The sequence below is a fragment of the Bos grunniens genome, chromosome 7, assembly GCF_055505025.1.
Source record: "Bos grunniens cultivar Pamir isolate PY7600 chromosome 7, Bosgru_T2T1.0, whole genome shotgun sequence".
Taxonomy (NCBI): Eukaryota; Metazoa; Chordata; class Mammalia; order Artiodactyla; family Bovidae; genus Bos; species Bos grunniens.
Genome location: NC_141171.1, coordinates 2,209,647 through 2,223,813, shown reverse-complemented (window position 1 = coordinate 2,223,813; position 14,167 = coordinate 2,209,647). Strand labels below are relative to the sequence as shown.

General features: G+C 48.2%; 1 protein-coding gene across 1 annotated transcript in view; it reads right to left on the bottom strand.

The window, feature by feature from the left end:
- ADAMTS2 (ADAM metallopeptidase with thrombospondin type 1 motif 2) overlaps positions 1–14,167 on the bottom strand; it is a 246,072-nt gene that overhangs the window by 165,327 nt on the left and 66,578 nt on the right. The window contains exon 3 of the mRNA XM_086407913.1: positions 3,565–3,724. Coding sequence (XP_086264039.1) covers positions 3,565–3,724 — 160 coding nt within the window. The remainder of the gene's footprint in view (positions 1–3,564; positions 3,725–14,167) is intronic.

Genomic DNA, 14,167 nt, shown 5'->3' with positions numbered 1-14,167 from the left:
CCCCATACCCACTGGCCCTGGCTACTCCTCAGCAACCTAGAGTATACAGATGGCAGCTAGCGCAGTGCTCAGGCAGCGCCTAGAACTTGGGAGGGAGGCTCTGTCCATGCTTGTGTGTAAATGCAAACACACACGCGTGCACACGTGTGCAAACACCAGAGAAGCCAACATTACACAGCACACCTCCCAACATACTGCCCTGGGCACAAGTCTGGCCCTGACTTAGAAAGGAACTTGGGGTGCTGGAGAAAGGTCTAACCCAGGCAAGTCCTAGAGATGCCCGAACCCCCTCTCCCCAAAAGGCCACGACGGCACCCTGGCCTTGGAGCGCTGCCTTTCTGGCCCGGACAGGCTCCCAGGCCCAGCAGAGCCCAGCAGAGACGCTTCTGCAACACCTGCGAGGCCAGTGAGGGGGAAGGTCGCCCTGGTCTCCTTCAGTCCCTTGCCCACCCTCGTGCCCTCCTCCAGGGTCTGAAAGTGTGGGCTAAGCTGCCCAGGGCAACATCCAGCCCTGGCCCGAGTCCTGGAAGACACCCCCAAACCTTCATTTTCCATCCATTTCCCTGGGCAGCCAGCAAGCCAGTAGCTAACCTCAGATGACACGGACTTGGTGACAAGGATGCTCCGAGGCTCTGAGAGCCCCTGAGACCACCCCAGGAAGTCCACTGGCTGCTCAGGGAAGCCAGGGCAATGACACTGTGTCTCAATGCCCTGGAAGAGCTGTATATAAGACCCCCCCAACAAACCCCTTACCCCAGCCACACCAACCCCCACAGGCACCCTCACCCATAACCACACCACTTTCCAGGCACCCCCACTCCAACTCTTACACTGGCAGATGCTAATCTCCCAGACCAGGAGGCTCAGGACAGGTGTCTCCGCTTCCCCTTTCTCAGAGGATCCATTATATCCATTGTCCTTGATAAATGGCCAGGGTATTTCAAACATGCTTAAAGAAGTCGCCTCGTGGGGGCAGGAGGAAGCTTCCAGTTAGTACCTCCTACCTTCTTTGATTGGAACTGCATATCAGAATTCATGAGAAGAAAAGATCCCCTAGCTTACACACACACACACACACACACACTGAAAGCCTCTGCACAGAGGCCCTGGTGTTCTGTGCCCAGTAGGTCACGTCCTCTTACAGGAAAGAGCACGGACCAAACATGCTCAGACAAGGACATTGCTTTTACGTATCTACCAGCTGCCACTGTGGGCCCTGACAAGACTGGGGCTGACGGAGAGTGGGGCTCTCTGGAGTCACCGCAGGCCCTCAGACCAGCCACAGCAAAAAAGTGTGTCTGGGCCACCTCCAGCCAGTGAGTGGGCCTCAACCCTGGGCACAGGGGAACAACCAGGCACATTCAGGGAGAAGAAATGTGCTCTCTGTGGACATCGTCTACACGGGGTCACGTGGACCCTGGGCAGGGACACCAAGGAAAGGGTGCTTGGTGCCAGACTCTAGCCTCTGGCTACCTTCAACCCATGGGCTTCAGCCCACACACCCACAGCCCTGGGCTGAGGTCCAGAGCTCAGTCCAGACAGCCCCGCACCCCCGGCCCGTTTCAGCGCACCAGCGCCAGACCCGAGCAGCTGGCCTTCCCTGGAATCTCCTAAGGTCAATGGGTTTGGGACTTGTACTGAGTTTGGAATCCCTTTTCTGTGTTCTGAGTTTAAGTGCTCACCAGAGATAGGCGGATGAGGTTAGGGAAAGGATTCCAGAGAAGAAGTCAGAAGGCCAGCAGAAGTCTGGGAAAGAAGGCCCTGCCAGGAAGGAGGGCAGCATGTTCACGAGACAGCGGCCCATGGATTTAGGGATCGGCAGCCTGACCCAGGCACCTGGCAGCCTCACTGTGCAGGCTCCACCTCACCCAGCCTAAGTGCCAACCCAGGAAACCCCCTGAATCTTCCAGTAAAGGCCAGCCCAGAAGCACCGAAACCAAAGTGGCCAGCCCTCAGCTCTCTGAAGCACAGGCACTTCTAATCACTCTGGACAGATGAGAAAGCAGAGGCCAGAGACCCAAACCTGCCCAAGGGCAGCCAGCCAGCAAGGAGCAACACCAGGGTCCTGATCCCTGATCCGAGGCACAGCGCCTGCCCCATTTCCACTCCTGCCCTCACCCCATGGGGTTACTCTCCATTCCTCCCCATGCAGAGAAGCCCAAGGGTAGGAAAGATAGGAGGGGCTGAAGCTGGGAAGGCCGGGAAGGCAGTACCTGGGGGACCCCCTCCACTGTTGGCAGACGGCTTGCAATTCATCATCTGGGAAGAAGGGGCAGCAAGTATTGATCGACTCTACAGAGCACTGGGCATCCTGATGGAACAATTCCTTTGCAAAAGTATCTGATACCATTTCTTGAAATTAGAATGGTGCCCTGCCAGGCTGCACCCAATTTATCTGTCAGCTGGGAACTCAGAGAGACCTAAATTAAATGAGGCGGGGCTGCCTGGGGGCAATGGGAGTGTCTTGGCTAATCACAGCACAGCTGGGTGGGCCCAGTGGGGCCTCCAGGGTTTCCTGTCAACATGCAGATGAGTTTAACTCAAGACCCGGGCCTCCAGCCTGCTGCCACCTGCGTGGCCATGACCGAGTGCAGCCAGGGATCTACAACTGGAAACTCAGGGCTGAGCCCAGCCTGCCTAAGCCAGGCACAGAGCCTGGGCATGGCGAGGCCTGCCAGGACCATGGCCAGAACCCAGCCTGGCCTCGCTGCAGCCAGGGACCCGAGACCCTGAGGACACTGGGGAGCTCTGGGCCAGAGGTCGCAGGTCTGGCCTCCGGGAGGGCTCTGAGGGGCTGTACCACCTCCCCAGCAGCTCCCTCCTCACTCCTGGGCCCAAGAGCACGGTTGGCTCTAAGTTGAAAAAGTTAAAACCACACAAGTGTATGCACAGGTCGCCGAGGCTGTACCTTTGGGCTCTCTGTGGAGCACTCCCCTCCCCTGCTGGCCCCCGGCTGCCTCCCAGAGGGAGCAGGATTCAATCGGGGCCAAGGAAACACTCAGGGCCTTTGTTCGTGAGCCAAGGCACAGGCTCCCAGACATGGGTACAGGACTCAGGCTTGGTCTGGGTCTTGCCTGTTTCCTGACACTAGGCAAGATCCTCAGGCAGCTTTTCCTGCCTGCTCAGGACTTCCCAGGTAGAGCTAGTGGTAAACATCCCACCTGCCAATGCAAAAGACATAAGAGATGCGGGTTCAATCCCCGAGTCGGGAAGATCCTCTGGGAGGAAGGCATGGCAACCCACTCCAGTACTCTTGCCGAGAGAATCCCATGGACAGAGGAGCCTCGTGAGCTACAGTCCATAGGGTCACAAAGAGTCGAACACAACTGAAGCGACTTAGCACATACACGCTCACGTGGAGGCCTCAGGCCTACAGGTTTATGGCTCACATACACCCAAAGCAGAGGTCCCCAACTCAGCATTTTAGCACCCCCACTGTGCTATGTGGTCAGCAAGGGTGGTCTCAGTCCAGGCCTGGAACCAGACCTACAGAAATGATGCCTGGATCCCCCCAGGGGAACATTCAAGGTCTACCGTGCAACCTCCCACCCGCAGCAGCCTTACCTGTGTCCAGGGCCTGTGGCCCCCCCAGAGGAGGGGGTCTGGAGGTGGTCGGTCGATGATACACCACGTGTACACGGCCCTGTTCGGCCTCCTTCGCCGCCAGACCTTTCTCCAGGGGCTCAATAAAGAATTCCTCCTCTTCCATACGGATCAGGCCAGCCTACAGGGCAAAGATGAGATTGTTCAAATTCCCAGGTCACAGCAGACCAAGGAGGGAAAGCAGTGAGGAGGGCCCCAGAGAGCAGAACTTCTAACCTGGCTGCGCAGGGCCCAGTGAACCCCAGCTAGGTGTGAGGCCTGAACCCCAGGTCAGGAAGGGCATGAACAGGTGGCTACAGAGGCCCCATCATGCCAGAGCCTCCACTTACAGCCATGAAGGCCAGAGCCATTTGGGGGTGGTGAACCCTGTCTGAGGAAGGGATTCTTGCCTGGATCATCCCCACCCTCCCTCCCAGGAGCTCAAAGTCCAAGACAAAGGCTAAAACTCTCAGCCAGGGGCTGAATCTGCCACAGGCATGTTCAGTTGGACACAAATAGTATTTTCAAAGTTCTGAAACCAACCCTCAAAATGATAAGATTTCATGTTTGAAATATGGAATTCCATCTTCCCTTGGAAAATGCAGGCTCTGACAACAGTGCATGGTGCCCAGCAGTGGACACCATGGATGGAGCACGCACTTCAGCCGCAGGCCACAGTCCCTACTGTATATCCTTTTATCCATGATGGCCAGCAGCCCAGACTCGGCAGCAACTGAACCGCTGCCCCCACCAAAACTAATTATGGCTCTTCCATGCTGTCAAGCCCTCAAAGGACCCCCGTCCCCATCAGGATTCAAGCCGTTCTACACTCTGGCATCCAAGGCTCTCAGCCTGCCACTGTCCTCTTTGCCCCCAGCTCACACACCTCACTGCTGCTGCTGCTGCTAAGTTGCTTCAGTCGTATCCGACTCTGTGCGACCCCATAGACGGCAGCCCACCAGGCTCCCCCATCCCTGGGATTGTCCAGGCAAGAACACTGGAGTGGGTTGCCATTTCCTTCTCCAATGCATGAAAGTGAAAAGTGAAAGTGAAGTCACTCAGTCGTGTTCGACTCTAGCGACCCCATGGACTGCAACCTACCAGGCTCCTCTGTCCATGGGATTTTCCAGGCAAAAGTACTGGAGTGGGGTGCCATTGCCTTCTCCGCACACACCTCACACCAGTCCCTAAAATGGTCCCGTCCTTCCAATACAGAGCACACCACCTGGCCTTCAAGCTCCTGAATCCACGGAGCCCTCAGCTTGGGAGGACCTGCTGCTTCCCCCACCCTTGGCCATCTGATAAACTCTAATTCTCCAAGGCTCGGCTCAGACCACTCAAATGCCATCCCCCAACTGCAGGCACATGGCCCTGCCCTCCCCTTGAGGCCATCCCACCTTCACTGCCCCATTCAGCTCCCATACTTTTGATTCCATAAACCAGTTGTCACAGTAGGAGTCTCCACTGTGTCAAGCTGCAGATGTATTTTCTTTAGATCATATACTTACAAACTACTCATGGTTTGGAATTTTTTAAACCACGTGCTGCGATTCATGGGGTCGCAAAGAGTCAGACATGACTGAGTGACTGGACTGAACTGAACTGAACTGACATGTAAAAAGATGATACATAGTTAATATATACAACTCAGTAAGTTTGGGAATGAGTATACACTCACGAGGGCTTTCCTGGTGGCTCAGATGGTAAAGAATCTGCCTGCAATGCAGGAGACCCAGATTTGGTCCCTGGGTTGGGAAGATCCCCTGGAAAAGGAAACGCCAACCTGCTCCAGTATTCTTGCCTGGAGAATTCCAAGGACAGAGGAATTCCCGGCAGGCTACAGTCCATGGGGTCGCAAAGAGTCGCATATGACTGAGCAACTAACACTTTCCTTTTGACTTTCATATACTCGTAAAACCATCTGCCATGAAGGTCATAAACATATCCATCACCTCTCACAGTATCCCCCTACACTTTTTATTATCATTTTTTTTTTTTTTTGCAATAAGAACACTATATGTAAAATCAACCATCTTAGCAAATTTTAAGTATATTATAGACTATTTTTGATAGAGTACTGTTAGTTATAGGCACTGTGCTGTATAAAAGATTTCCAGTACCTACTTATCTTGCATACTGAAATTTTGTACTCTTTGACAATCACCTCCCATTTCCTCCTCCCTCCAGCCCCGACAACCTGTGGTTATGAGTTTGGCTGTTCTTGATTCTACACATAAGTGAGATGTTACAGTATCTGTCTTTCTGTGTCTAGATTATTTCACTTAGCATAATATCCTCCAGTTTCAGCCATTCTGTGCAAGTGGCAGGATTGCCTTCTTTACAAAAGCTGAATAAAAATATTTCCATTTCAACAGCTTCTGTAGAATACATTGTACATAAATACCACACTTCTTTATCAATTTGTCATCCACAGATGGACACTTGGATTGTTCCCATGTCCATGGTGAATAAACTGTAGTGAACACGGGAGTACAGATACCTCTTCAATATCCTGTTTTTCTTTTCTTTGGGTACATTCCCAGAGTGGGATGGCTGGTCACGTGGTAGTTATATTTTAATTTTTTGAGGAACCTCCATATTGTTTTCCATGGTGACTAAGCCGATTTCACTTTTTTGCATTCAGTTTTCCCAACACTGAGACACTATCTTTTCACACTGAAAATTCTTGGCTCCCTTGCCAAATATAAACTGACTGTATATGCATAGGATTATTTCAGGGTTCTTGATTCTGATCCATTGGTCTATGTGTCTGGTTTTATGTCAGTTCCATACTGTTTTTATTACTAGAGCTTTATAATATGTTTTGAAATCAGGACGTGTGAGGCCTCCAGCTTTGTTCTGTCTCAAGGTATTTGACGTATTTTTGTGGTTCCATAAAAACTTTAGGGTTTTTTAATATTGGAATTTGGAATTTTGATAAGGGCTGCATTGAATCTATAAATAGTTTTGGACACTATGGACATTTTATAAATATTAACTCTTCTGACCCATGAACACAGTATACCTTTCCATTTATTTGTGTTTTCTTCAATATCTTTAATTAGTATCTTATAGTATTCAGTCCTGGAGAAGGCAATGGCACCCCACTCCAGCACTCTTGCCTGGAAAATCCCATGGACAGAGGAGCCTGGTGGGCTGCCAGTCCATGGGGTCACTAAGAGTTGGACACGACTGAGCAACTTCACTTTCACTTTTCACTTTCACGCACTGGAGAAGGAAATGGCAACCCACTCCAGTGTTCTTGCCTGGAGAATCCCAGGGACGGGGGAACCTGGTGAGCTGCCATCTACGGGGTCGCACAGAGTTGGACACGACTGAAGCGACTTAGCAGCAGTAGCAGCAGCAGTATTCAGTCCATAGATCTTTCACTTCTTTGGGTAAATTTATCCCTAAGTATTTTACAGTATCAGATGCTATTGAAATGGAAATATTTTATTTCTTTGTCAGTTCACTATTGGTGATTTTTGTAGGTTGACTTTGTACCCTAAAACTTTACTGAACTTATTAATTATTCTAACAGTGTTTTTGATGGATTCTTTAGAATTTTCTATATACAAGATCATGTCATAAGGAAACAGATACAATTTTACTACATCTTTCCTATCTGGATGCCTTTTATTTCTTTTTCTTGCTCTGGCTAGAACTTCCAGTATTATTTTCAACAGGAGTTGTGAGAATAGGCACACTTGTCTTATTCATGATCTCATAGAGAAAGCTTTTAACCCAATGGGCTTGTCACATATGGTCTTTATTATGTTGAGGTATGTTCCTTCTACACTTAATTTGTTTAGAGTTTTTATCATGAAAAAGGTTGAATTTTGTCAAATGCCTATTCTGTGCATATTGAAATGATCATATTAATATAAATTTTATTTTTCATTCTATTAATGGTGGTATATTATATCTATTGATTTTCATATGTTGAATCAACCTTTGATCCTAGGGATGAATCTCACTTTGATCATGGTGTATAATCCTTTAAATGTGCTGTTGAATTTGGTTTGCTAATATTCTGTCAAGAATTTTTGCATCTATATTCATCGGGGGTATTGGCCTGTAGTTTTCTTTGCTTATAGGGTCCTCATTTGCCTTTGGTATCAGGATAATGTTGGCCTCACAAAAATGAATTTAGGAGTGCTCCCTCCTCTTTAAATTTTTGGAAGAGTTTGAGAAGGATTGACATTACTTCTTCAATAAATGTTTGGTAGAATTTACCTATGATGTCATGGAGTCCTGGGCTTTTCTTTGGAGATTTTTGATTACTGACTCAATCTCCTTACTCATTATTGGTCTATTGAGATTTCTATTTCTTCATGATTCAGTATTGGTAGGTTGTATAATTCTAGTAATTTCTTCATTTCTTCTAGGTTGGTCAATTTGTTGGTATATACTTATTCATGCTGCTGCTAAGTCGCTTCAGTCGTGTCCGACTCTGTGCAACCCCATAGACGGCAGCCCACCAGGCTCCCCCATCCCTGGGATTCTCCAGGCAAGAACATTGGAGTGGGTTGCCATTGCCTTCTCCAATACTTATTCATAGTAGTCTCTTATGGTCTTTCATATTTCTGTAATATCCAGTTGCAGTGTCTCCTCTTTCATGTATTATGAATCTTCTCTTTTTCTTGGTAAGTCTACCTAGAGGTTTGTCAATTTTTTTTTTAAGCCAACTCTTAGTTTTGTTTACCTTTTGCATTGTTTTTCTATTCTCTGTTTCACTTATTTCTGCTTTGATCCTTGTTATCTCTTTCCTTCCACTAACTCTGGGCTTAGTTTTTTCATCTTTTCCTAGTTCCTTCAGGTATAAAGTTAGGTAGTTTATTTGAGATCTTTCTTTTTTACCGTATGCTTTTATTGCTATAAACTTTCATATATGTATTTATAAATATATATAAAACTTATATATAATTTCAGAACTGCTTATATTATAAAATTTCAGAACATACATAAAATTTCAGAACTGTTTTTGCTATGCCACATAAGTTTGGTATGCTGTGTTTCCATTTTTGTTTGTTTCAAGATATTTTCTTTATTTCCCTTTGATTTTTCCATGGACCCTTCGGTTGTTCAGCAGTGTGTTAATTTCCATGCATTGTGAATTTTTCAGTTTTCATCCTGTTATTGATTTCTCGTTTCATACCACTGTAGCCAGAAAAGTTACTTGGTATGTTTTCAGTCTCTTACATTGGCTAAGACTTGTTTTTTGACATAATATATGACCTCTGTTGGAAATTGTTGCATGCAGGCTTGAGAAAAATGTGTATCCTACTAATATTGGGTGGAAAGTCCTATGTGTGCTGGGTCCATTTACAGTATAGCTTAAATCCAATGTTTTCTTATCGATTTTCTGGATGGATGATCTAAAGTCTCCCACTATTATTGTATTGTTGTCTATTTCTCCTTTCAGATCTATTACTATTTGATTAAAAATTTTAGGTGCTCTGATGTTGGGTGCATATACATTTACAATTGTTATATTCTTACGCTGAATTGCCACTTGACCATTATATAAAGACTTTCTCTGTTTCTTTTTTTTAATATAAAGTTATTTATTTTAATTGGAGGTTAATTACTTTACAGTATTATATTGGTTTGTTTCTTGTTACAGTTTTTGACTTAGTCTGTTTTGTCTAATATGTATAGCTTACCCCTTTCCTCTTTTGGTTTCCCTTTGCATAGACTTTTCCATTCCTTCACTTTGAGTTTATGTGTATCCTTAAAGCTAAAGTGAGTCTCTTGGGAGCACATAGGTGTGTCTTGCTTTTGTTTGCTTGTTTTTTAATCTATTCAGTCATTCTGTCTTTTGATTTGAGAATTTAACCCACTTACATTAAAGTAATTGTTGATAAGTAAGGACTTATCTAGTCAAGGCTATGGTTTTTCCAGTGGTCATGTACGGATGTGAGAGTTGGACTGTGAAGAAAGCTGAGCGCCAAAGAATTGATGCTTTTGAACTGTGGTGTTGGAGAAGACTCTTGAGCGTCCCTTGGACTGCAAGGAGATCCAACCAGTCCATTCTGAAGGAGATCAGTCCTGGGTGTTCATTGGAAGGACACTGAAGCTGAAACCCCAATACTTTGGCCACCTCATGCAAAGAGTTGACTCATTGGAAAAGACCCTGACGCTGGGAGGGATTGGGGGCAGGAGGAGAAGGGGACGACAGAGGATGAGATGGCTGGATGGCATCACTGACTTGATGGACAAGAGTTTGAGTGAACTCCGGGAGTTGGTGATGGACAGGGAGGCCTGGCGTGCTGTGATTCATGGGGTTGCAAAGAGTGGGACACGACTGAGCGACTGAACTGAACTGAACTGAAGGACTTATTAAAGCCATCTTGTTAATTAATTTCTGACTTTATTATAATTCATTTCTTCCTCTCTTCCTGTCTTCTTTTGTGAATTGATGATTTTCTATAGTGGCATACTTTGAGTCTCTTCTCTTCAGTTTATGAATATGTTCATGTTGTGTGGTCCCTGGTGACAACTACTGCAGTGCGTCCATAATGGTTGCAAGGACTCTTGGGGTCCTCAGTGTGGGTTCAGCAGCCAGTTACCAGAGCTGGCAGTGGAGGCAGCCAGAACAAGCAGTATGCACATACTTAGCTTCAGGGGCCAGCTTCAGGGCCTGTGTAGTGGCAGTGTCCACTTGTTGTTCATGACAAGGGTCGGGCCCAGCAGGAAGGACCAACTGCAGGCACACGAGAGCCCTGGCTGTTGATATGCACTCCTATGGCTGCAGGGTCTCACCATGGCGGCACACGTGGCAGTGGAGGCTGAGGATGGAAACCAAGTTGATGGCAAACATGTGCACAGCTGGAGGCTAATCCTGAGTATATGCATACTGGTGGGGGTTAAACATGGTCTAGGCAGGTATTCCACACTTGTCATTCAGTCGCTAAGTCATTTCTTACTCTTTGCAACCCCATGGACTGCAGCATGCCAGGCTTCCTTGTCCTTCACTATCTCCCAGAGTTTACTCAAACTCATGTCCATGATACCATCCAACCATCTCTTCCTCCATCGCCCCCTTCTCCTCTTGCCCTCAATCTTTCCCAGCATCAGGGTCTTCTCCAATGAGTCAGCTCTTTGCATCAGGTGGCCAAAATATTGGAGCTTCAGCTTCAGCATCAGTCCTTCCAATGAATATTCAGGGTGGATTTCCTTTAGGATTGACTGGTTTGATCTCCTTGCAGTCTTTGAAAGGGACTTTCAAAGGGACTTTCAAGAGTCTTCCCCAGCACCACGGTTCGAACATTATCAATGATTTTGGAGCTCAGCCTTCTTTGTGGTGCAACTCTAACATCCGTACATGACTACTGGAAAAACCATAGCTTTGACTACATGCACCTTTGTCGGCAAAGTGATGTCTCTGCTTTTGAATACACTATTTAGCTTTGTCATAGCTTTTCTTTCAAGTAGTAAGTGTCTTTTAATTTCATGGCTGCATTCACCATCTGCAGTGATTTGCAGTCCAAGAAAATGAAGTCTGTCACTGTTACCACTTTTTCTCCATCTGTTTGCTATGAAGTGATGGGACTGAATGCTATGATCTTAGTTTTCTGAATGTTGAGTTTTAAGCCAGGTTTTTCACTCTCTCACTCTCATTGAGAGGCTCTTTAGTTCCTCTTTGCTTTCTGCCATTAGAGTGGTATCATCTGCATATCTGAGATTGTTGATATTTCTCCTGGCAATCTTGATTCCAGCTTGTGATTCATCCAGCCCTACATTTCACATGAGGTACTCTGCATAAAAGTTAAATAAGCAGGATGACAAAAATAAAGCCTTGGCATAATTCTTTCCCCGCTTTGAGCCAGTCTGTTGTTCCATGTCCTTATGTCCTGCAGTTCTGTAGCTGTAAAGGCCTGGGCCAGCTGCCCATCCTGTGTTGAGGGTGGGGAAGGGAAGGGTGTCATCAGGAGGGCTCGGGTGCCTTGTGTCTGTGAATGCAATTACCCATAGAGCAAAGCCTCAGCAGTAAAATCTGCAGGAGGTCTGCAGCAGCCGTGCTGGCCATTGGTTTCTTCAGCAGTGAAAGCTATTGGGCGCTGCAGAGCAGGCCACTGAGAAACACGGTCACTCCCACTACGCAGCTCATGGGAGCCCCCATTCTTCTTCCCAGTGGTTTCTATTCGTCTCAGTTTTGCTGGTCTCTGGGTGAAACCAAAGTTGGTTCTTTGTGCATTACCCAAAGAAGCTAGGAAAGCCAATGGCTCACTCCTCTTCCCAGTGAGGGAAACATTCTTGCTGGGGATGACAGGATGACACATGCAGAATGAAACCATCTTCCTTCTCTTCGTGAGCTGTTATTCTCAGGGGTTTTTTGGGGGTTCCACTGTGTTACTGAGGTTTTTAAGTGGACACCAGAGCTCTCCTAGGGCTGCTTCTGTTCATGGATAGCTGTTTAATTGTTCATCTTTGCTGAGGGATGGAGGTTGGGGTCACCTAACACATCTACTTAGTGACTTCACTCAGGAGTTTTAAAAGCTTGAATTAGTTGCTCCAACTTAGGAATCAGAGGGTTCCACATAAATGGACAGATTTCAAGATTCTCTCAGAGCATCAGAAAGGCTGGCACTTCCTGTTTCCCATCAGCTTAGCCAGCAGTGGCCAGAGGTTCCCTCTAGGGTTCTCCCCTTGAGCCTCCAGAGGGAATACAGCCCTGCTAATAACTACTTTGGCCTCCAGACACAAGAGAAGACGTTTCTCTTGTCTTCAGTAATTTCCAGCAGCTGCAGGAAGCTAACACAGGGCCCAGGTGGGCAGAGGGGTGAGGTGGGTGGCCATTCTCTGAGGGCCACAGGATGGGGCGCAGGGGTTGCAGACCCCTGAGGACACACGTTTGAGGCATCCTGCACTTCTGGGGAAGGGGTCTAGGGCAAACAGGAAGGGCAGGAAGAATGACAGCCAGACTGGGGCACCAAGAGCACCCGTCTGTGGGAAGAGAGAGGAGAAGAGAGACCCATGGGAACCGTACAGGCCCCCACACTCTGACTCATCCCTGAGTCCTAGGGCCCTTCCATGTTTGGAGAGGGTGAGCAAATATCTGTGAGATAAGTGAGTAAGTGACCCTGAAACAGCAGGACATGTCTCTGAGAGGAAGACGGATGGCGGGGCGAGGATGCTACAGGCCATCCCCTTGTACTGGCCCGTGGTTAATACTGTTCACACTGGCAAACCTCTCTGTATGCTGCCATGGACTCTTCCCATGTCTATGGTTTGGGGGCACACTGGTGTCTCGAGCCCATCTCACTGATGGAACCCACGGACACATGGCCTGGGAGTGGTCTGGGAGTTTAGTGTCCTGAGTTCCCAGCACCATTTCTGTCTGACCAGGCGGCCTCAGCCCAGGTGTCAGAGCTCCTGGGCTTTTGATACACTTGCCTGTAAAGGAGGGAGGGTTGTCCCTCCCCTCACGTGGTTGCTGCAGGTACACAGGCAACCTAGGAGGCACTCAGAATCAGGGCACACAGGCAGCGCTCTGCAACCCAAGTGGTGTCATCTACCTGCTTGCTTTCCAAAGAAGAAAACTGAGACCGAGGGGCAGGAAGCTCTGCCAGGGACACACGAGGTCCAAGAATCAAACCCCAGACCCCAGATGGAATGAATATCTCCTAGGTGGAGACCCAGGCCTATCCTGCCTTATTAAGGCATGGCATGGAGAACATCCTCTGGAGTAGGAATTGGCAACCCACTCCAGTGTTCTTGCCAGAAAAATCTCATGGACAGAGGAGCCTGGTGGGCTGCAGTCCATAGGGTCACAAGGAGCAGACACCACCGAGACTGCGTGCATGAACTGGGGCATCGGGGTCCAGTAGGGCAGCCCCCTCTTCTGGAGGGAAACTTGCACCCCAGAGTCAGAGCCACCCGTGCCACAGGCCCAGCTTCCTGGGATCATTCTGGAGGGACCCAGTGTGACAATGACCCAGAACCTAGCCTGATGAGGAGCCAGTCTTCTCTGGCTTGAGAGATTCTAGGACTCTTTGGGGTCCGCCTGTCCAGGGGGATCAGGTTCTCTTCCCTGGCGAGATTTTTCTGGTTAAAGGTCATGGGGCTGATGAACGGGCACTGGATTTGTTTGATGCTGACCTCCACCTTGCTGTTATCAGAAGCCAGGGTCCAAGGTGGCTAAGCTGCCTGGCAGGGACCCTCCAGAGTGCCATCTGAAGGGCACTGTAGTGCTCTGAGAGAAATCTGAAGTATGGTGCCAGTTTACTCAAGCGTCCTCACGCAACCAGAGACTTCTAAACTGACAGTTCTCTCATGGAGAAGTTACAACCCTCACCAGCATCAGCCCATCCCTGAGAAGTCCTGAGGAACAAACGCAGGGGTCACACTGATGTATAAGCTGGGCCTGCCCCAAGAGCAGCAGCTGACCATTCCGAGACCGGCGGATGACCACTGAGCCCAGCGGCCGATCGCCCCTCAAGACCACCAGCTAAAGCGCTGCTTGGTAAGGCGCTCCCCACAAGGAAAGTGGGGTCCCTTTCATTGCCTGCTTCTCAGGCATTTTAGTATGCATGCCGGGAATAATCTGTCTGAAAAACTGCAAAGGAAAATCGACAAAACA